The sequence below is a fragment of the Podarcis liolepis genome (genome assembly GCF_965112155.1).
Source record: "Podarcis liolepis genome assembly, chromosome: 18".
NCBI lineage: Eukaryota > Metazoa > Chordata > Lepidosauria > Squamata > Lacertidae > Podarcis > Podarcis liolepis.
Genome location: NC_139572.1, coordinates 1,774,703 through 1,795,358, shown reverse-complemented (window position 1 = coordinate 1,795,358; position 20,656 = coordinate 1,774,703). Strand labels below are relative to the sequence as shown.

The window sequence follows — 20,656 nt, the reverse complement described above, 5'->3', positions numbered from 1 at the left end:
CGGGCGCCACCACCGAGAAGGCCCTCTGCCTGGTTCTGTGTAACCTTGCTTCTCACAGGGAGGGAACCGCCAGAAGGCCCTGGGAGCTGGACCCCGGTGTCCGGGCCATTGGGAAACAACAGACCTAACTTAGCCCTGATCATTCATTTCTGTGGGCCTGCTCTGAGCTACGGTCTGCTAACTGCATCCGATCCATGGGTGGTTGCGCAGAAATTTGCGGACTCGAGCGTCCCTGGCTGGAGCCTGCTTTCAGAAACGCTTGCTAACGTGCCCATTTTGTACCCGGCTCCTTTCCCCCCTTCCCAGGGATTGGCAACCGGAAGCTGGTGTCTCACGAGGCCATGTTGGGAGGCAAACTGGCAGCCAAGACCAGCTTCACCTTGAACCGCTCTGCGGCCGCTCAGTTGCGGGCGGAGGACCTGAAAGGTAGGCTCCTCTTTGTGTCTTCTCTCTCTCTCTCTCTCTCTCTCTCTGTGTGTGTGTGTGTGTGTGTGTCTATGTCTGCGCCCCCTTCCTTTCTTCCTTATGAGGACCTTGGTGCGTTTAATCCCTAAATCCAGAGTGAGGTAAAAAGGTGAAGGGACCCCTGACCATTAGGTCCAGTCGTGGCCGACTCTGGGGTTGCGGCGCTCATCTCGCTTTATTGGCCGAGGGAGCCGGCGTACAGCTTCCGGGTCATGTGGCCAGCAGGACGAAGCCGCTTCTGGCGAACCAGAGCAGCGCACGGAAACACCGTTTACCTTCCCGCCGGAGCGGTACCTATTTATCTACTTGCGCTGGTGTGCTTTCGGACTGCTAGGTTGGCAGGAGCAGGGACCGAGCAACGGGAGCTCACCCCGTCATTGCGGGGATTCAAACCGCCGACCTTCTGATTGGCAAGACCTAGGCTCTGTGGTTTAACCCACAGTGCCACCCGCGTCCCTAAAGGTAAAGTTCCCCCCTGACCATTAGGTCCAGTCGTGGCCAACTCTGGGGTTGCGGCACTCATCTTGCTTTACTGGCCGAGGGAGCCGGCGTACAGCTTCCGGATCATGTGGCCAGCAGGACTAAGCCGCTTCTGGTGAACCAGAGCAGTGCACGGAAACGCCATTTACCTTCCTGCCGGAGTGGTACCTATTTATCTACTTGCACTTTGACGTGCTTTCGAACTGCTAGGTGGGCAGGAGCAGGGACCGAGCAGAACACCGCAAAACCTTTGCGATCCCCCTGAAACCGGGAGAGCAGGAGCTAAAGTCTCGGCTCAGCCGGTTTGAATTGAGCGAGCCAATCTCTTTGCCACCCTCAGGGGCCTCTCTCTACCGCCGGCTCAAGGAGTACGTGTTGACGGAGGAGGATCTGAAGGAGCACGGGTACCCCCTGCCGTGCCCTGAGACGTCGGGCCGCGCCGTCGTCTTCAACGCGGAGGAGAAGAAATCGACGGACGGTAAGCTCCGCGGGGAGAGGGGCGAGGCCCGCGAGGGCTTCTGGCTCGGCGATCCTCATATGGTGTCGATCCGTTGCATTTGTAACCCCTCCTGTGTCGTTTTCCTCCTCCCCGCTTTATCGCCAGCGACAACCCTGGGAGGTAGGTTGGGCTGAGAGCCAGTGACCAGCCCCCAGGTTCACCCACTGAGTGGGGATTTGAACCCCATAAAAACAGGGTTTTTTCCCCCTTTGCAAAGTGAGCTCAACAACTTTGAGCTGATCGTCAAAAAAACTGGGCTTTTCCCCTTTGGAAAAGAAGCTGCACAACTTTGAGCTGATCCTCAAAAAAACTGGGCTTTTCATCTTTGCAAAAGAAGCTACACAACTGTGAGTTGATTTCCCCCAGAAAACAGGGCTTTCCCCCTTTCTTCCTCTAAAAACTAGGTGCGTCTTATGGTCAGGTGCGTCTTAATGGCACGAAAAATATGGCAATTCATTGAATCTCTTCTCTTTCTCCCTCCCTCCCCCAAATTTCTAGGCTCTTGCAGAGTTTGCTGCCGCTGCGGCACCGAGTACATGGTGACTCCGTCTGGGAACTGCGTCCGCAAGGAGGAATGCGTCCACCACTGGGGGAAGTTGCGCAAGCAGAGAGGTAGAGCGTTGCATTTGAGTTCCTTTTCTCCCGCGACTCATCCTTCCTCCGCAGGAGCTCAAAAGAAGTTTTGCATCTTCTGCCCGTGCTCGGACTCCCTGCGCCGTTCCGTCTTCGCAACAACCTGTGAGAATTGCGCAGAACTGCTGCTTCTCGTGGCTTGGGAGAGGGGACCCTGAGGGTCATCCAGCCCAACCCCCCTTGAATCCACGACGGACCCAACCCTCGCTTATAAACCTCCGAGGAAGGAGAGTCCACAACCTCCTGTTTGCGTACAGTGGTGCCTCGCAAGACGAAAAGAATCCGTTCTGTGATTCTCTTCGTCTAGCGGTTTTTTCATCTTGCGAAGCAAGCCCATTGACGGATTAGCGGATTAGCGCTATTAGCGGCTTTTAGCGGCTTATCTGCTGATCGGATCAGCTGATAAGCGGCTTAGCGGCTTAGAAAAAGGGGGGGAAGGGGAAAAAAACCAGCAGGAACTCGCAAGACATTGTCGTCTTGCGAAGCAAGCCCATAGGAAATTCGTTTTGCGAAGCACCTCCAAAACGGAAAACTCTTTCGTCTAGCGAGTTTTCCGTCTTGCGAGGCATTCGTCTTGCGGGGCACCACTGTATTTCTACACCGCTTGGTTGTAAAAGCCGTTCCACCCCCCCCCCCAAAAAAAACCCTCAAAGGGGTTTCCGAAGAGAAGAGAACAGGCATAGGGAAACTCGGCCCTCCAGATGTTTTGGGACTGCAAATCCCATCATCCCTAGCTAACAGGACCAGTGGTCAGGGATGATGGGAGTTGTAGTCTCAAAACATCTGGAAGGCCGGAGTTTGCCTATGCCTGGAATAGAATAACCAAGTTATTGGTTAAAAAAAAGAGGCTGTTTTGACCATTCAGTGAAATGAAATGAAATCAGCCACAGGTTAAAGCAGGCATTGACATTCTGCGTGTCTGGACAGACTCGCCTGAACGAAATTGTTTTTCGCAGGCACCGAAAAGAATTCAGCGAACCTTTTCCGCCTTGTTCAACAGTCAGGCAGGCAGAGGTCCTGGATCCTGTGTTTGGATCCCTCCGCAGACCCTGAAACTTGCCAAGTCGCATTCTCTGAGGGTGGCCTACCGGGTAGGGCTGTTGTACAAGGCTGAAAACGGTTTGGCGTGGGGAAGGAATACATGGGTTTTGAGTGTTTTGAGACACTGAGGTGATAGAACAAATATTTGTTGTCGTTTAGTCGTGTCCGCCTCTCCGTGACCCCCTGGCCCAGAGCACGCCAGGCCCTCCTGTCTTCCACTGCCTCCCGCAGTTTGGTCAAACTCATGCTGGCAGCTTCGAGAACTGTCCCACCATCTCGTCCTCCATCGTCCCCTTCTCCTTGCGCCCTCCATCTTTCCCAACACCAGGGTCTTTTCCAGGGAGTCTTCTCTTCTCCTGAGGTGGCCAAAGTCTTGGAGCCTCAGCTTCAGGATCTGTCCTTCCATTGAGCACTCAGGGCTGATTTCTTTCAAAATGGATCGGTTGGATCTTCTTGCAGTCCATGGGACTCTCAAGAGTCTCCTCCAGCACCATAATGTACCGGACCAATTCAATTCCCTGACCTAGTCATTATGCGGCTTCGGCAAAGAGCCACGCTTTGATCTTGGCTGTTTCCTCTTCCCTCCCCGGCTCCTTCCCCTTATTTATCTCATCCCTTTGGTTGTAAACAATCATCATTATTATTAATTTAAAACCTTTAGCGCTTGAGAGAAAGGCAGGGTGCAAATATTGCAAGGAGAGCCTCTGCGTATCGTTCAGCTGGTACCTTCTGCTGATTCCTAATCCACAGTGTCCTCCTTACTCAACCCTTTCTCTCCCTTTCAGTTCCTGGTGGCTGGGAAACCCATTACAACTGCTGTTCGGGAGCGGTGGGTTCCCCCGGGTGCCAAGTCGCAAAAGTAAGTACTTTCAAATTTCCTTGGTTTCCTTTTAACTCGCCCGTCCTCCGTCACGGAGCCCCAGGGGGTAGAAGCGTGGTTGTTAGATCTAGGCGCAGGTCGTAGTTCACTGGTAGAGCCCTTCCTTGCAGGCAGAAGGTCCTGCCCCTGTCCCAGTCCCCAGGTAGGACTGGGAATGCCCCCTTGCTTGAAACCTTGGGGAGCCCTGCCGGTCCCTGTGAACGTCAGCTAGACCAGGTTGCTCACCGGAGCAAGGCGGTTTGAGCATCTTACTCCAATCCCAGTCCGACTGCACTGGCTACCAATTCGTTTCCGGGCCCAATTCAAAGTGCTGGTTTCGACCTATAAAGCCTTAAATGGCTCAGGACCGCAAGACCTCTTTCCATATGAACCTACCTGGACCCTGAGATCATCTTCCGAGGCCCTCCTTCGTGTGCCCCCTCCTCAAGAGGTCCGGAGGGTGGCAATACGAGAGCGGGGCCTTCTCTGCAGTGGCTCCCCGTCTGGAACGCTTTCCCCAGGGAAGTTCACCTGGTGCCTTCATTATACACCTTTAGGCGCCAGGCAAAAACGTTCCTTTTTAACCAGGCCTTTGGTTGATCTGTTTTGCATCCTATGCCCTTTTAAAATGTGGGGGGGTTTTGGGGGGGAGGGGCGTTATTGGGTTGTTAGGGACGCAGGTGGCGCTGTGGGTTAAACCACAGAGCCTAGGGCTTGCCGAACGGAAGGTCGGCGGTTCGAATCCCCGCAATGACGGGGTGAGCTCCCGTTGCTCGGTCCCTGCTCCTGCCAACCTAGCAGTTCGAAAGCACGTCAAAGTGCAAGTAGATAAATAGGTACCACTCCGACGGGAAGGTAAACGGCGTTTCCGTGCACTGCTTTGGTTTGCCAGAAGCGGCTTAGTCCTGCTGGCCACATGACCCGGAAGCTGTACGCCGGCTCCCTCGGCCAATTAAGCGAGATGAGCGCCGCAACCCCAGAGTCGGCCACGACTGGACCTAATGGTCAGGGGTCCCTTTACCTTTACTTTATTGGGTTGTTGTTTTTATTTTTATTAGGTATTTTGTGTTTTTATATCTTGTTTTTATTCTCTGAACTGCCCTAAGTATAGGGCGGTATATAAATTCTAATAAAATGATGATGTTGATGATGATGATGATGATAGACTGCCATTAAGCTTGGAGGCTTCTCCATGAATTTTTCCTGACCCCTCTTTCAAAGCCATTGTCCTCCTAAAGCCAGGCGAGGTGAAATAAGCCGTCTTCCTACTCTCTTTGCCCCTCTAATTTCCTCCTCCCTCTTTCAGCAACACGTTCACGACGGCAGGAAGGAGAGCTTGGAAGGTTTCGTGAAGACCTTTGAGAAGATGCCCAGCGCGGACGGAAACCCGGGCATCTACGCCTTAGACTGCGAAATGGTTGGTGGAGCGTTCGATTGGGGCGAACTGGGGCGGTTTCGAAAAAGGATAGCCATTAAAATCATCGGCTTAGGCAGATCGAAATAGGCTGCTTCTTTCAGCTTCGAACGTGTCTCTGCCTGTCCTGTCTGTTTTGAAAAAAGTTAACTAAAACCGTAGCTCTGTTCCTTAACGGCTGGAACCTCGGAAGCCGAACACCTTTGAACTCGAACGTTTCGGCTCCCGAGTGGTCGAAACCCGGAAGTGAGTGTTCCGGTTTTCGAACGATTTTCAGAAGCCAAATGTCCGGCGCGGCTTCCGATTGGCCGTAGGATGGTTCCAGGAGTCAAACGCATTCTGTATTCTGTTCGATAACCAAGGCACGACTCTATCTACCTGTCTATCATCTATCTATCTATCTATCTATCTGTCTGTCTGTCTGTCTGTCTGTCTGTCTGTCTATCTGTCTAGCCATCCATATATCTACTCTATCTATCTATCTATCTATCTATCTATCTATCTATCTATCTATCTATATCTATCTCTCTCTCTGTCTATCCATATATCTACTCTCTCTCTCTGTCTGTCTGTCTGTCTGTCTGTCATCTGTCTATCATCTATCTGTCTGTCTGTCTGTCTGTCTATCTATCTGTTTATCTGTCTATCTGTCTGTCTGTCTGTCGTCTGTCATCTGTCATCTGTCATCTGTCTATCTATCTATCTATCTATCATCTGTCGGTCTATCTATCTATCATCTGTCGGTCTGTCTATCTATAGATCATCTGTCGGTTTATCTATCTATCATCTATCTATCTATCTATCTATCTATCTATCTATCTATCTATCTCTGTCTATCATTCATCTATCTATCATGTCTGTTCTGAAAAAATATAACTAAAATCGTAGCTCTCTTCCTTAACTGCTGGGAAACAGTCGGCCGAAAGAAGCAGCCTTGAAAGCTGTCAGAAATCCCCCTTGATTCCTGTCTCTCCGGACCCCAAATCGGTTTAATCTCTGGGTCGTTGAGTCAGGCGAGGGTTTGGCGAATCGGGGATCAGGGCTGCCTGCGGAAAGAGAGGCTTCCTGAGACACCCCCCCTCCAATCTCTCTCTTCTTCTTCGGCTCCCACAGTGTTACACCAAGCAAGGCCTGGAGCTGACTCGCGTCACGGTGATCAACTCGGAGCTGAAAGTCGTCTATGACACCTTTGTCAAGCCTTACCACAAAGTCGTGGACTACAACACTCGGTGAGAATGATCAGAGATCTTAAGGCTTTCCTTGGGCAAAGAAAATGAGAGGCACAAATACAAGATGGGTGAGACCTGGCTTGAGAGCAGTACATGTGAAAAGGATCTAGGAGTCTTGGTTGACCACAAACTTGACATGAGCCAACAGTGTGACGCGGCAGCTAAAAAAGCCAGTGCAATTCTGAGCTGCATCAATAGGAGTATAGCATCTAGATCAAGGGAAGTAATAGTGCCACTGTATTCTGCTCTGGTCAGACCTCACCTGGAGTACTGTGTCCAGTTCTGGGCACCACAATTCAAGAAGGACACTGACAAACTGGAACGTGTCCAGAGGAGGGCAACCAAAATGGTCCAAGGCCTGGAAACGATGCCTTATGAGGAACGGCTAAGGGAGCTGGGCATGTTTCGCCTGGAGAAGAGGAGGTTAAGGGGTGATATGATAGCCATGTTCAAATATATAAAAGGATGTCCCATAGAGGAGGGAGAAAGGTTGTTTTCTGCTGCTCCAGAGAAGCGGACACGGAGCAATGGATCCAAACTACAAGAAAGAAGATTCCACCTAAACATTAGGAAGAACTTCCTGACAGCAAGAGCTGTTCGACAGTGGAATTTGCTGCCCAGGAGTGTGGTGGAGTCTCCTACTTTGGAGGTCTTTAAGCAGAGGCTTGACAACCATATGTCAGGAGTGCTCTGGTGGTGTTTCCTGCTTGGCAGGGGGTTGGACTCGATGGCCCTTGGGGTCTCTTCCAACTCTAGGATTCTATGATTCTAAGTGTTAAAAACAGTACAGCGTTAAATATTAAAAACTTCCCTGAACAGGGCTGCCTTCAGATGTCTTTTAAAGATAGGATAGCTGCTTATTTCCTTCACATCTGAAGGGAGGGTGTTCCACAGGGCTGGCGCCACCACCGAGAAGGCCCTCTGTCTGGTTCCCTGTAACCTCACTTCTCGCAGTGAGGGAACTGCCAGAAGGCCCTCGGCGCTGGATCTGAGTGTCCGGGCAGAACGACGGGGGTGGAGACGCTTCTTCGCAAGGGCGAGTATTCCCAGCCGCTTGACGACGTTGATCTTTGCCTTCGCAGGTTTTCGGGTGTGACGGAGGCGGACCTGGAGAACGCCTCCATCACCCTGCGGGACGTCCAAGCCGTCCTCCTGAGCATGTTCAGCTCGGACACGATCCTGATCGGGCACAGCCTGGAAAGCGACCTGTTTGCGCTGAAGGTAACGGCACAGTTCCGGCAGGGCAGTTCTGCGTTCTGCGTGCTTTGGGGAAAGCCAGGCAGTGATCTATCAGCCACAGGGTGGGCTGGGGTCGTTTCCCCCCTTTGAGCGGCTTAACAGAGGAGTCTCTGCCCCCCACCCCATCCAGACTGAAGCAACTGAGCAGCGCTAGATCAGGCGGGTATTCCCCATACCCATCGCCGCGTCCCGTCCCCCAGTCCTACGGACAAACCCCAAACCCGTCGCCATATCCTCCAACCTGGTTTCTTCCCAGAGCTAAAACTCTCGAAAGCATACCTTCTGTCTCCATGGTTTGCAACACACATGCCCCACAGGGGGGCAATCTGATTTTTAGAGAGGGGGCCAATTTGAGAATGAGTTATTAGCAGTGAATGGCCTTTTAGGTTTCCTCGACATGAATAGGAGTTCACTTTTTGAATAATAAGAATCACCGTATTTTTCTGCCTATATTTTGGGGGAGGGGGCGCGGCTGGTGCTAAACCACAGCGCCTAGGACTTGCCGATCAGAAGGTCGGTGGTTCTAATCCTCGCGACAGGGTGAGCTCCCGTTGCTCGGTCCCTGCTCCTGCCAACCTAGCAGTTCGAAAGCACGTCAAAGTGCAAGTAGATAAATAAGTACCGCTCTGGCGGGAAGGTAAACGGCGTTTCCGTGCGCTGCTCTGGTTCGCCAGAAGCGGCTTAGTCATGCTGTACGCCGGCTCCCTCGGCCAGTAAAGTGAGATGAGCGCTGCAACCCCAGAGTCAGCCACGACTGGACCTAACAGTCATGGGTCCCTTTACCTTTACTATTTTGGGGTATTTAAGAAAATCAGGGGGAGATGGCCTCTGTGTACAAGACCCCCCCCCCCACATTTCTGACATTATTTTTAAGAGGAAAAACCTAGTCCTATACATGCAAAAATATGGTATATGTTGGGGGGGGGGAGAATCAGGATTTTACAGATGCTTACAAATAGGTTGGGAACCACTGCTGTATCTATCTGAAAGGGTGGGAACAGCTTTTAAATTTAAAGGTGAGGGTGGGGGGGGGTCTAGGGCTGGGCAATATGTCGTCCAAAACCGTTCTGATGTCCATATCGCGAAATCAGGTTTCATCACTTTTGGCTTGGCGATATATCGCAAATCATGATGTTTGCGTGTGCTATGCACACTGCTTTCTTTCTTAAAAAAAAGTTTAGGGGGTACTCTCATTTTCCTACTCCTATGAGGCCAAACTTAGATTCAGAAAAGGTTTAGGGGTACGCGTACCCCTGCGTAGGTCCGTCCCCCAGAAAAAAGCACTGGCTATGCAAAAATCACAGTGGGGGGGGGGACCCACGACACCGGCGAAGGCTTCTCTCGATTCCTGCAGCCCCTCTTAACTTGGCCGGCTCAGCTCTTCCCCGGGGGGCGGACAGTGGATCGCAAGAGCAGGCGACGGCAAAAATCACGGCGCTGGAAAACCACAAATCCAGCCGATGCCTCTGCTTATTTCAGACCTCGCGATCTATCAGTCTGTCGCAATGTTTAGCCGGCGATGATATCGCAAAGTTGGCAGCCAGATAATCGCCCGGCCCAAGTGGGGGGTCCGAGGACGCGTTCCTGGTGGCGCGAGGGTTTCCACTGGCGCAGAAGAACTTAGCAGAAGTACTTGGGGGCGGAAAGGGAAACCCTTTGACCCCGTCTGCCTCCGTCTCTCCCGGCAGCTCATCCACGGGACTGTGGTGGACACGGCTGTCGTCTTCCCTCACCGCCTGGGCTTGCCTTACAAGCGAGCTCTGCGCACCTTGATGGCTGACTACCTCAAGCGCATCATCCAGGACAGCGGTGAGATTTTGGAGGGGGGCGGGATGGGGAGCAAGGGAGAGAATCCGTGGGGTCTTCAGTCCGCCTTCCGCCCTCTCCGCTCCTGAGCTGCAAAGCCCTGGCCAACGAACACCAGCCTCTCTCAAGTCCTACAGCTCTCTAAATTCCACACACCCCAGTGGCCTTTTTCCCCATAAAGGAGCAGCCTTACAGTCCCGCTTGGACTACTGCCATGCGCTCTACATGGGGCTGCCTTTGAAGGTGACCCGGAAACTATAATCCAGAATGCGGCAGCTACACTGGGAACTGGGAGCGGCCGCCAAGACCATGTAACACTGGTCCTGAAAGACCTACATTGGCTCCCAGGACATTTCCGAGCACAATTCAAAGGGTTGGTGCTGACCTTGAAAGCCCTAAATGGCCCAGTAGACCTGAAGGAGCGTCTCCACCCCTATTGTCCATCCCGGACACTGAGGTGCAGCTCCGAGGGCCTTCTGGCGGTTCCCTCCCTGCAAGAAGCGAGGTTGTGCAAGGAGCCAGGCAGAGGTGGGGGGGGGGGAACTCCTTGGTCCTGAATGGGATAACTGTGCCCCCGAAGGACCAGGTGCACAGCCTGGGAGTCATTTTGGACTCGCAGCTGTCCATGGAGGCGCAGGTCAGTTCTGTGTCCAGGGCACTTCCATCTGGAACGCAGGATGAGACCCTACCTGCCCGCAAACTGTCTGGCCAGAGTGGTGCATGCTCTGGGTATCTCCCGCTTGGACTACTGCAATGCGCTCTACGTGGGGCTACCTTTGAAGGTGACCTGGAAACTGCAACTAATCCAGAATGCAGCAGCCAGACTGGGGACTGGGAGCGGCCACTGAGACCACATAACACCGGTCCTGAAAGACCTACATTGGTTCCCAGTACGTTTCCGAGCACAATTCAAAGTGTTGGTGCTGACCTTTAAAGCCCTAAACGGCCTCGGTCCAGTATACCTGAAGGAGTGTCTCTACCCCCATCATTCTGCCCGGACGCTGAGGTCCAGCGCCGAGGGCCTTCTGGCGGTTCCCTCATTGCGAGAAGCAAAGCTACAGGGAACCAGGCAGAGGGCCTTCTCGGTGGTGGCGCCCGCCCTGTGGAACGCCCTTCCAGCAGATGTCAAAGCGATAAACAACTACCTGACATTCTGAAGACATCTTAAGGCAGCCCTGTTCAGGGAAGTTTTTAACGTGTGATATTTTAGTGTATTTTTGGTTTCTTTGGAAGTCGCCCAGAGTGGCTGGGGAGGCCCAGCCAGATGGGCGGAGTATAAATAATAAATTATTATAATATTATTATTACCCCTATCGTTCAGCCCGGACACTGAGGTCCAGCTCCGAGGGCCAAGATTGATTGATTGATTGAATTTATATACCGCCCTATACCCAGATGTCTCAGGGCGGTTCACAGAAAAGATCACAATATGTAAAATCAAAATAAGAACAATAACCCAATAGAACTACATTTTAAAAGGGTATAGGATGTGGTTGAGGTCAACCAGAGGCCTGGTTAAAAAGGAATGTTTTTGCCTGGTGCCAAAAGGTGTATAATGAAGGCGCAAGGCAAACTTCCCTGGGGAGAGCATTCCACAGATGCGGGGCCACTGCAGAGAAGGCCCTGTTCTCGTATTGCCACCCTCCGGACCTCTCGAGGAGGAGGCACACGAAGGAGGGCCTCAGAAGATGATCTCAGGGTCCGGATAGGTTCATATGGAAAGCGGTGGTCCTTGAGGTATTGCGGTCCCTCACCGCCCCACCCCAATTCCTTCCCATCTTCCCGAGTCCCTCTTTGATCACCCCAAGGCAGCTTTGACTAAACTCAGCCCTCCAGCTGTTTTGGGACTACAGCTCCCATCATCCCTCGCTAACAGGACCAGCGGTCAGGGATGATGGGAATTGTAGTCCCAAGCATCTGGAGGGCCGAGTTTGACCACCACTGCCCCAGAAGATGAGTCACAACGTCCTGCGTTTGTTTTTCTTCCCGGCAGTGGAAGGCCACGACTCGAGCGAGGACGCCCGGGCGTGCATGGAACTGATGATCTGGAAGATCAAAGAAGACGCGAAAGTGAAGCGGTGATAGAAGAGGGGCCTCCGCCGTTCTTTCTCCTTCGCCTCTTCTGCTTTTACCGGTGCAGTGCAATAATGATAATAATAATAACGATAGTGGCCTCTTGGGAGCCTGGACCTTCCCCCCCCCTTCTGTGTTCGCAGGTATCCCTGCGTAGCTGCTGCTGGTGGCGCCACCACTCCTCTGCCGTCACTGAGAAAGCATGTGACCTCGCGAGGCTGGCCGTGACACCCCCGTCCCCCACGACCTGTAGGCCCGCCGGAGAACTCCAGGATAAAATCTGGGCGGCGCCTAACTCCCCGAAACCCCGTCCCGTTCGCGAACCTCAAAAAATGGAAATTTAGCTTCTCCTTTGGGGACTTAACGTGGGGCTCCCTGTACGCCGCCACACGTTGGGAAGTCGGCCGTGGCGACTCGGGCAAGCTGCGGAGGCTCTGACAAGCCGCGCGGGGGCTCCGATCCGGCAGCGGGCTGCCTCCAAACCCGCAACCCCAGGGGAGAAGGCGGAGGCGCCGTGCGATTGGCAGGGCAGAAGAACTGCCGGCACGGATACGTGTTTGAGTCCCGGCCGTGGGTACGGCAGGGCGTTGCGCCTGCGCCAGAAGCACTGGGGGCCTTCAGTGAAGCCGGCTGGTGCCGACCCGCAGGAAATGGGTCGCCCTGCAAACAGGGGGTCCCCTCGCCCCGTCTCCCAGCGGAACAGGGCCCCCCCCCCCCCCGGTTTCTGCTGCTTGCATCATCGGACTCCTTCCCGAGGCAGAGGATTGCCCCGTCGGATTGCCCCGGTTAAGGGGCTGGCAGTCGTTCCCACGACGGGTCCGCCACCCGAGACCCCGAATCGGCAGTTGCGCAAGTCCTCCGGGGTGGAAAACGGGGCGTGAGCGTGGCAGAGTCGCTGCAGGGAGCCTTACGATTCGTCCGCCTTCGCAACTGCAAATCCAGGGAACCTTCTCCACTGTTCAGAGCATATCGCACTTAACTTCCAAGCTCAACCACGACTTTTTGAAAAACACTAGGAAACGCTTCTTCCTAATAATTGCTAATCGCTGCTCTGTGAACGCCCCGTGGGGAAACTTAACCCAGCTCGCTTGGGGGGGGGGGGAATATACAGGTGGAAATATTTGCCTCGGCGTAAAACAGAAAGTGGGGTGATGGTTGAATCCACCTTTTCAAATTCACACACGCTCAGTTATCCGTGAGTGTAAATAACAATGTTCTAGGAACAGAGCAAGTTAGAAGACAGGGTGGGGCGGGGGGGGGGAGTGTTGGTTATCTATTTAAAACAAGGGGACAATTCTGCACTACAAGCTGTTTTAGCTGACAAAACACTTCCCTCCTCTGTCCCCCGAATTTTCATTTAAGGAGAGAGCCTAAAGCCTAAAGAGTTCAAATGTTTCCCAACGCCGTTGGAACCCGTTCATTCCCTTTAAATACCAGTTCCATGTTCCTTGCAGCTCCCAATCTGCCCTCTTCCCTTCCTCCCTTCAAGGGTAATAAGAGGAGAAAGCAAGTCTCCTCTGCCCCTGGGGGAAAAAAACCCTATTATTAATTATTATTATTAATAATAATAACATTAGCACAGGTCGGCCTCCTCTGCAGCTGACCTCAGCCGTTCCCTGGTTGACAATTCCCAGATTTCCTTTGTTTTGTTAACACTGTACAGTTAATTAAAAAAAACGGGCGCTGTAGACTTTGTATATGCAGAACTGGTAAAAACCTGTTAACACTATTTTGTAAATGGTTTTTTTTTAAATAAATAAACAAAAAATCCTGGCTATTTATGGTGAGCACGATTGGTTATTTTAGAGATTATCTCTCTATGTGTGTGTGTGTATTATTCTGCTTACTGGAGAGTGTTTCAGGGATAAAGGAGTGTGTGTGTGGATAATCCTGAGATTTTATTTTTGAAAGGCCACAACTTTGCCGAATGTTTCACCTGCGAAAAGCCAGAAACCTTCAAGTTTAAATCAGAGAGGGTCTTGGGTTTCCTCCATACTTGGTCTAAGTACCAGCTCTGCGTGCAAGAACTTGGAAGAACGCAGTCTCTCTTGAGACAGCCGAATGCTTCTTCTTAGATAGGGGATATGTATCCCGGATAACCACTGGAGGGAGGTTTCTCTTATTAAGAGGAGCCATTCCCCTCCTGAGAGTCCACAAGGCAGCTTCCTGTCTTCATTTTCCTTCACCGTTGGGTGAACATTCTATGATGTCACGACAGGCGAACCAATCAGTGGCACAGACTTCAACCCCGCCCTGAAAATGCATTCACTTTTTGCATTCTCTCGCAGGAGTTCCATTGTTGTTTAGTCGTTTAGTTGTGTCCGCCTCTTTGTGAGCCCCTGGACCAGAGCACGCCAGGCACTCCTGTCTTCCACTGCCTCCCCCAGTTTGATCAAACTCATGTTAGTAGCTTCAAGAACACTGTCCCACCATCTCGTCCTCTGTCGTCCCCTTCTCCTTGTGCCCTCCATCTTTCCCAACATCAGGGTCTTTTCCAGGGAGTCTTCTCTTCTCATGAGGTGGCCAAAGTCTTGGAGCCTCAGCTTCAGGATCTGCCCTTCCAGTGAGCACTCAGGGCTGGTTTCCTTCAGAATGGATAGGAGTGCCGTAGTTCGCACTATTTGCATTCTCTCGCTCCGGCATAGTTTGCACGGCGCAAAGAAGCCCTTTCATTTCCCCTGCCTCCCCCAGCTTCCAGCTCCATCACATCTTCACAAGTTCCGGCGTTGGGAGGAAAGCTGCTCTCTTAACGGGCGCGGTTTTGGAAACCCGGCGCGTCGCCTCCCAACTCGCTCGAGGAGCCCGGATCTCAACGGAAAAATCAGAACGAAACCCACTGGGCCGTCGACTCTGGCATCTCGCCTTTGGGAGGTGGGGGTCAGAGGTCAGGCAGAGCCGGCCGGGCTTTTTGGCGACGGAGACGTTGCTGCATTAAACATGCCTATTTTAAGCCTGTTTGCATCCCTGGCTGGGTTCCTCGTGGGGGTCAGCCCCCGATCGCCACCCCTACGCCAGAGCCTCCCATTGTCCACGCTATCGATCAGGGTGCTGAGCCTCATTAAAACCCCTTCTCCAGTTAATTTGCCTCTTGTAAGCTCCTTTTGGCCGGCAAATGTGGGATGGACAGTCACAGAAGCAGGGAGGGTGGCTGGCCGGCCCAGAGTCTCCCGCTGAGATATCGACGGACCTGTCACAACCCGTTTGCGCCTCGTGACGTCTGAAGGGAGCTGCGTTGCAAAGAAATGTCCCCAAGTTGAAAGCTCCCCACTGAATTGACCACCGGTTCAGTGTTTATTTTTTTTTGGGGGGGGGGGTTTCAGCATCCCATTTCATCTCCCCATCCCCTCTTCCAGCGACACCAAAGTGTCCTTAGTTTGCCGGTTCCGTGGCTGCATTTGAAGATTGCTTCAGTTTGCAGCCGGGAACTTCGGTTGCTCATCTCCAATCAGGTGATATTTGGCTAATAATATTAATAAAGGATGCGGGTGGCGCTGTGGGTTAAACCACAGAGCCTAGGACTTGCCGATCAGAAGTTCGGTGCTTTGAATCCCCGCAATGACGGGGTGAGCTCCCATTGCTCGGTCCCTGCTCCTGCCAACCTAGCAGTTCGAAAGCACATCAAAGCGCAAGTAGATCAGTAGGTACCGCTCTGGCGGGAAGGTAAACGGCGTTTACGTACACTGCTCTGGTTCGCCAGAAGCGGCTTAGTCCTGCTGGCCACATGACCCAGAAGCTGTACGCCGGCTCCCTCAGCAATAAAGCGAGATGAGCGCCGCAACCCCAGAGTCGGCCACGACTGGATCTAATGGTCAGGGGTCCCTTTACCTTTTTAAATAATAATAATAATAACTATTACTATATATAAAAAATTGTCCAGTAGCACCTTAGAGACCAACATGCACATGAAAGCTTATACTAAGAACAAACTTAGTTGGTCTCATAAGGTGCTACTGGACAATTTTTTATATATATATTTCGACTGCGTCAGACCAACACGGCTACCTACCTGAATCTAGTGCTATTATATTATTATTATTATTATTATTATTATTATTATTATTATTATTATTATTATTATTATTATCTGGCGATCACTCGTAGCTGAGTAAGATTGTTAAAACCGTGTTTATGGAAGACAATGAGTCCATAAGTGACTGTGGAGGTCAATTCTGGATCCCCACGTCCTTCCACAATGGGGACATAGGGTTCCACGCAGGAGTTGATCCCGGTGAGGGTTTGCCAGGCGTGCCTTCCTCTTAGCACGTTTCTCCCTTGCGTCCTGAGTTCGAGTGTCTTCAAAGCCCACAACACCTTTGGGAAAGGCTGTTCTCCAACTGGAGCGCTCGCAGGCCAGTGTTCCCCAGTTGTCGGTGTTTATACTACATTTTTAAAGATTTGCCTTGAGAGAGTCTTTGAACCTCTTTTGCTGACCACCAGCATTACACTTTCCATTTTTAAGTTCGGAATAAAGTTTGGGAACCTCTGGACTCAATGATCCTCCATTGCAGAAGGTTGCACTTGACAATCCTCTGCGATTCTGCGATCCTTAGCATCCCTTCCTACGATTCTGCGATTCTTTCATCTGGCCTGGACCGTCCAGCAATTCAGCCTTGTTGGATAGTCTGCAAGTTTTAGTGTTAGGAGAGGGGGAGAAAAGCCCTTTTCTGTAGCTACTTGGTGGTGGATCCTTTTATAAACCACTTCTTCCTTGCCCTTTCCCCAAACTTAAAAAAGCCCCAAACCCCACAGCCCTTCTACATAAGGGAATCACTATGTCCCCACCAGGACTGTAGAACACCGTGTTGATTCACAGAAGGCTAGCAGTTGGGAAGGGGGAAATCTCCCAGCTCGGCCGTCCCAGTAGTGTGGGTTTTTTTAGAGGGGAACCCCCACTGCGAAGCATTCAGGCCCCTTTCGTTCAGCTTAGCGCCCTCCGCGCAGCCACGAGGCCGTTGGGGTCAGGGGTGATCGGGAGTGATCGATCCCACCTTTTGAAAGGCAATTTCATTCCTATAAAACTGCGTTTTGTTCCCGGACAGCCGGAGCAAATTGTAGGCAAGGGTGGGGGGGTTGCACGGTCAGCCAAAAGCATGGGGCACGCAAAGAAGGGGTTTTTTGGGGTGGGAGTTTAGCGAGCCAACGGATCGATCAGGGATCAGGAAGCTGATTAGAGGATGGAGGTAAGCTCTTTAGCGAGCGACGTCTGAAGGGTGCAAAGCCATTGATCTCCTGAGCACATCTGTGCTCTTGTTAACTATTTTTTTTTGGCAGTTTTTATTATTTGCACCCGGGGCCGATGTTTGCTTGTTTCAATGCGCACGTCTCAAATCCACTCTTCCCGGACCACATCTGTGAGCCCCAAAGCGCAGTTTTCCCTCCAAGCTAGTTCTCCAACCAAAGAACATGTGCAAAGGTCCTTTTCCGGGCCAAACCACATACCAAAAAAAGCCATGAAAAATGAACGCATGGCTGCTTCAATGGCACTATCCGGACATGGAAGTTAGTGTGGCAAATATCAGCCGCTGATGTTCACATTTTTGGCTTGCCGCTTTCCTAAATTCATTTCTTTATTGGCACCTGTGCATCTTGTAGCTTATTTTGGAGAGGTTTACAAAAAGAAAGAAAAATCAGTTCTGAGATGCTGCCGGGCCTCACAATCGAAAGAAAATGATGAAACACAAAAGAAGCTTGGGATTGAGAGGGAGGGAGAAAGCAAGCTCACAGGCATATAGAATTTTATGATGATAATAATGATTTATTACTTATACCCCACCCATCTGGCTGAGTTTCCCCAGCCACTCTGGGCGGCTCCCAACAGAATATTAAAAACACCAAACATTGAAAACTACTAAAATACAATAATTCATCAAATATTAAAAGCTTCCCTAAACAGGGCAGCCTTCAGATGTCTCCTAAAAGTCAGATAGTTGTTTATTTCCTTGACATCTGATGGGAGGGCGCCACCACCGAGAAGGCCCTCTGCCTGGTTCCTTGTAACCTCGCTTCTCGCAGGGAGGGAACCGCCAGAAGGCCCTTGGAACTGGACCTCAGTGTCCGGGCTGAACGATGGGGATAGAGATGCTCCTTCAGGTCTACTGGGCCGTTTAGGGCTTTCAAGGTCTGCACCAACACTTTGAATTGTGTTCGGAAACCAATGGGAGCCAATGTAGGTCTTTCAGGACTGGTGTTAGGTGGTTTCCACTCCCAGTCCCTAGTCTGGCTGCCGCATTCTGGATTAGTTGCAGTTTCCAGGTCACCTTCCAAGGTAGCCCCACGGAGAGCGCATGGCAGTAGTCCAAGCGGGAGATAACCAGAGCATGCACCACTCCGGCCAGACAGTTTGCGGACAGGGAGGGTCTCAGCCTGTGTACAGATGGAGCTGCCCTGGACACAGAATTGACCTGTGCCTCCATGGACAGCTGTGAGTCCAAAATGACTCCCAGGCTGTGCGACCTCTGCCTGGCTCCCTGCACAATCTCTCTTCACTCAGTGAAGGCCCTTGGAGATGGACCCCGGTGTCCGGGCTGGACGATGGGGGTGGAGACGCTCCTTCAGGTCTACTGGGCCATTTAGGGCTTGAAAGGTCAGCACCAACCCTTTGAATTGTGCTCGGAAACGTCCTGGGAGCCAATGTAGGTCTTTCAAGACCGGTGTTATGTGGTCTCCACTCCCAGTCACCAGTCTAGCTGCCGCATTCTGGATTGATTGTAGTTTCTGGGTCACCTTCCAAGGGAGCCCCACGGAGAGCGCATTGCAGTAGTCCAAGTGGGAGATAACCAGAGCATGCACCACTCTGGCCAGTCTGCAGGCAGTGTCCTCTCCGTCCTAAGCATCATCGCACAGAACAGGGAGGTGTTCTTTGCGAACCCTCCACCGAAACCGGGTGGTTTCCCCAGTTGCTTGCACATCTGTGGGCCTCCACATCTCCCGGTGCCTTGGTGGCATTTTGACCATCCCATGCTGGCTTAGGAGGAAATCGTCTCTCCAAGCCCTCTCCACGCTTGTCAGACCTTGTTAGTGTTCCCAGCAAAGAAGTCATCTCTTTTTCTGCCCCTGTACCCCCCAGCCGCCGAATGCGAAATCCCTCAGCAAAGAGGGTGAGCTAGGATTAGGGGCCCAGAGGTTTTGCTGTCCTGGCTTTGCCTAAACTGAAATCCCCCCAGTCTAATATCCCGAGTGCTGCAAGATCCCAAAAGCACCTGGACCAAAATGGTCTATCAAAAACTTCACTCTTATGGTTTATCACCACAGCAGCTACTCACTTTGGGTTTTAGTAAAGCAAACTCTCTAATTTGTCAGCGCCGGGATGCGGGTGGCGCTGTGGTTTAAACCACAGAGCCTAGGACTTGCCGATCAGAAGGTTGGCGGTTCGAATACCCGTGATGGGGTGAGCTCCCGTTGCTCGGTCCCTGCTCCTGCCAACCTAGCAGTTTGAAAGCACGTCAAAGTGCAAGTAGATACCACCGCTCTGGCGGGAAGGTAAACGGCGTTTCCGTGTGCTGCTCTGGTTCGCCAGAAGCGGCTTAGTCCTGCTGGCCACATGACCCAGAAGCTGTACGCCGGCTCCCTCGGCCAGTAAAGCGAGATGAGCGCCGCAACCCCAGAGTCGGCCACGACTGGACCTAATGGTCAGGGGTCCCTTTACCTTTACCTAAATGATATCGAGCGTCAGAACAGCTTGGCCACAATAAGGAAATTTTGCCCATGGCATGACTATTTTTCTTCCCATTTCGACTCCAGCACCCAATCTGCATAACCGAGCAATTCTAAAATATAGACTCGCTTTGACTCTTGCAAGATTGAATGTCTTGCCCTCGGCTGGACTTGAGGGACGATTCCAACAGATCCCACACGAAAAAAGTCCCTGTGGAGATGGCAGTCCCAAATCGGTGGCGCACGCCCTTCTGGCTTGCCCTCTTTATAAAGACTTGAGGAATGAGATTATCACCCCTCTTTTATTGTCCATTCCGGGTCGCCCAACCACTGCCCCAGGGTCCTTTCTCTTGACTGAGCTCTGGTTAAGTTCCTACTAGATTTGGGGAGGGGTGCAGGAGGAAAGTTGGGGGGGAGAGGTCGGAGTTTGACACGTGCCCCTTGCTTACAACCTCCCCTTCCCCCAAATCCTCCAAGCTGTTAAATAGCAGAGGATGAGCAGAAGCTGGGAGTTAGAGCCATGAAGGCGTGAGACTGAAGAAGGAAGAGAGAAAGAGAGAGAGAGATATTGGGACTTGGTGAGTGATTTATATGGGGTGCAAACCTGGAAGGAAGTGTTCCGGTTTGCGAACTTTTTCCGGAAGCTGAACATACTCCGTTTTGAATGTAATGCTGAGGTCTGTCTTTTTTTCCCTATTTATTTTGCGTTTTTGTGGCTCTTTTTCATTTTGTTTTTGCGACTGCGTGAAACCCAGTCCAGCTACTGATGGATCGATTGTGTGACTGCAGCACACCGTTTATTGCTTTCACTTTGTGGATCAACGGTCTCGTTCGAAAGCAAAATCCATGTTTAATTGCTGTTTTAGGGGTTGTTTTTAAAAAGCCTGGAACGGATGAATCCGTTTTGCATTCCTTTCTATGGGAAAGCAGCAAGCCTTGCTTTTGGAACGCTTTGGTTTTGGAACGGAATTTCCGGAACAGATTAAGTTTGGGAACCAAGGTACCACCAAGGTGTGTGTGTGTGTGTGTGCTTGTGTCTGTTTGTGTGTGATCCTAAAGGAAAATTATTATTATTATTATTATTATTATTATTATTATTATTATTACGGTGGTACCTCTGGTTCCGAACGGGATCTGTTCTGGAGGCCCATTCGCAACCTGAACAGAACGCAACCTGCGTCTGCGCATGCTCGATGCGCCGCTTCTGCGCATGTGTGTGGCGTCATTTTGCGCATCTGCACATGCGCGAGCGGTGAGACCCAGAA

At 51.7% G+C, this 20,656-nt stretch overlaps 1 protein-coding gene across 2 annotated transcripts in view; it reads left to right on the top strand.

The window, feature by feature from the left end:
• Positions 1–13,515, top strand: part of REXO1 (RNA exonuclease 1 homolog) — a 33,895-nt gene extending 20,380 nt beyond the window's left edge. For both annotated transcript variants that reach the window (XM_083483622.1, XM_083483623.1), the window contains exons 8-16: positions 307–426; positions 1,286–1,423; positions 1,943–2,056; positions 3,904–3,977; positions 5,284–5,394; positions 6,505–6,620; positions 7,703–7,841; positions 9,548–9,668; positions 11,659–13,515. In XM_083483622.1, the coding sequence (XP_083339748.1) occupies positions 307–426; positions 1,286–1,423; positions 1,943–2,056; positions 3,904–3,977; positions 5,284–5,394; positions 6,505–6,620; positions 7,703–7,841; positions 9,548–9,668; positions 11,659–11,747 (1,022 nt within the window). In that variant the 3' untranslated portion in view covers positions 11,748–13,515. The remainder of the gene's footprint in view (positions 1–306; positions 427–1,285; positions 1,424–1,942; positions 2,057–3,903; positions 3,978–5,283; positions 5,395–6,504; positions 6,621–7,702; positions 7,842–9,547; positions 9,669–11,658) is intronic.
• The last annotated feature ends 7,141 nt before the right edge of the window (positions 13,516–20,656 follow it).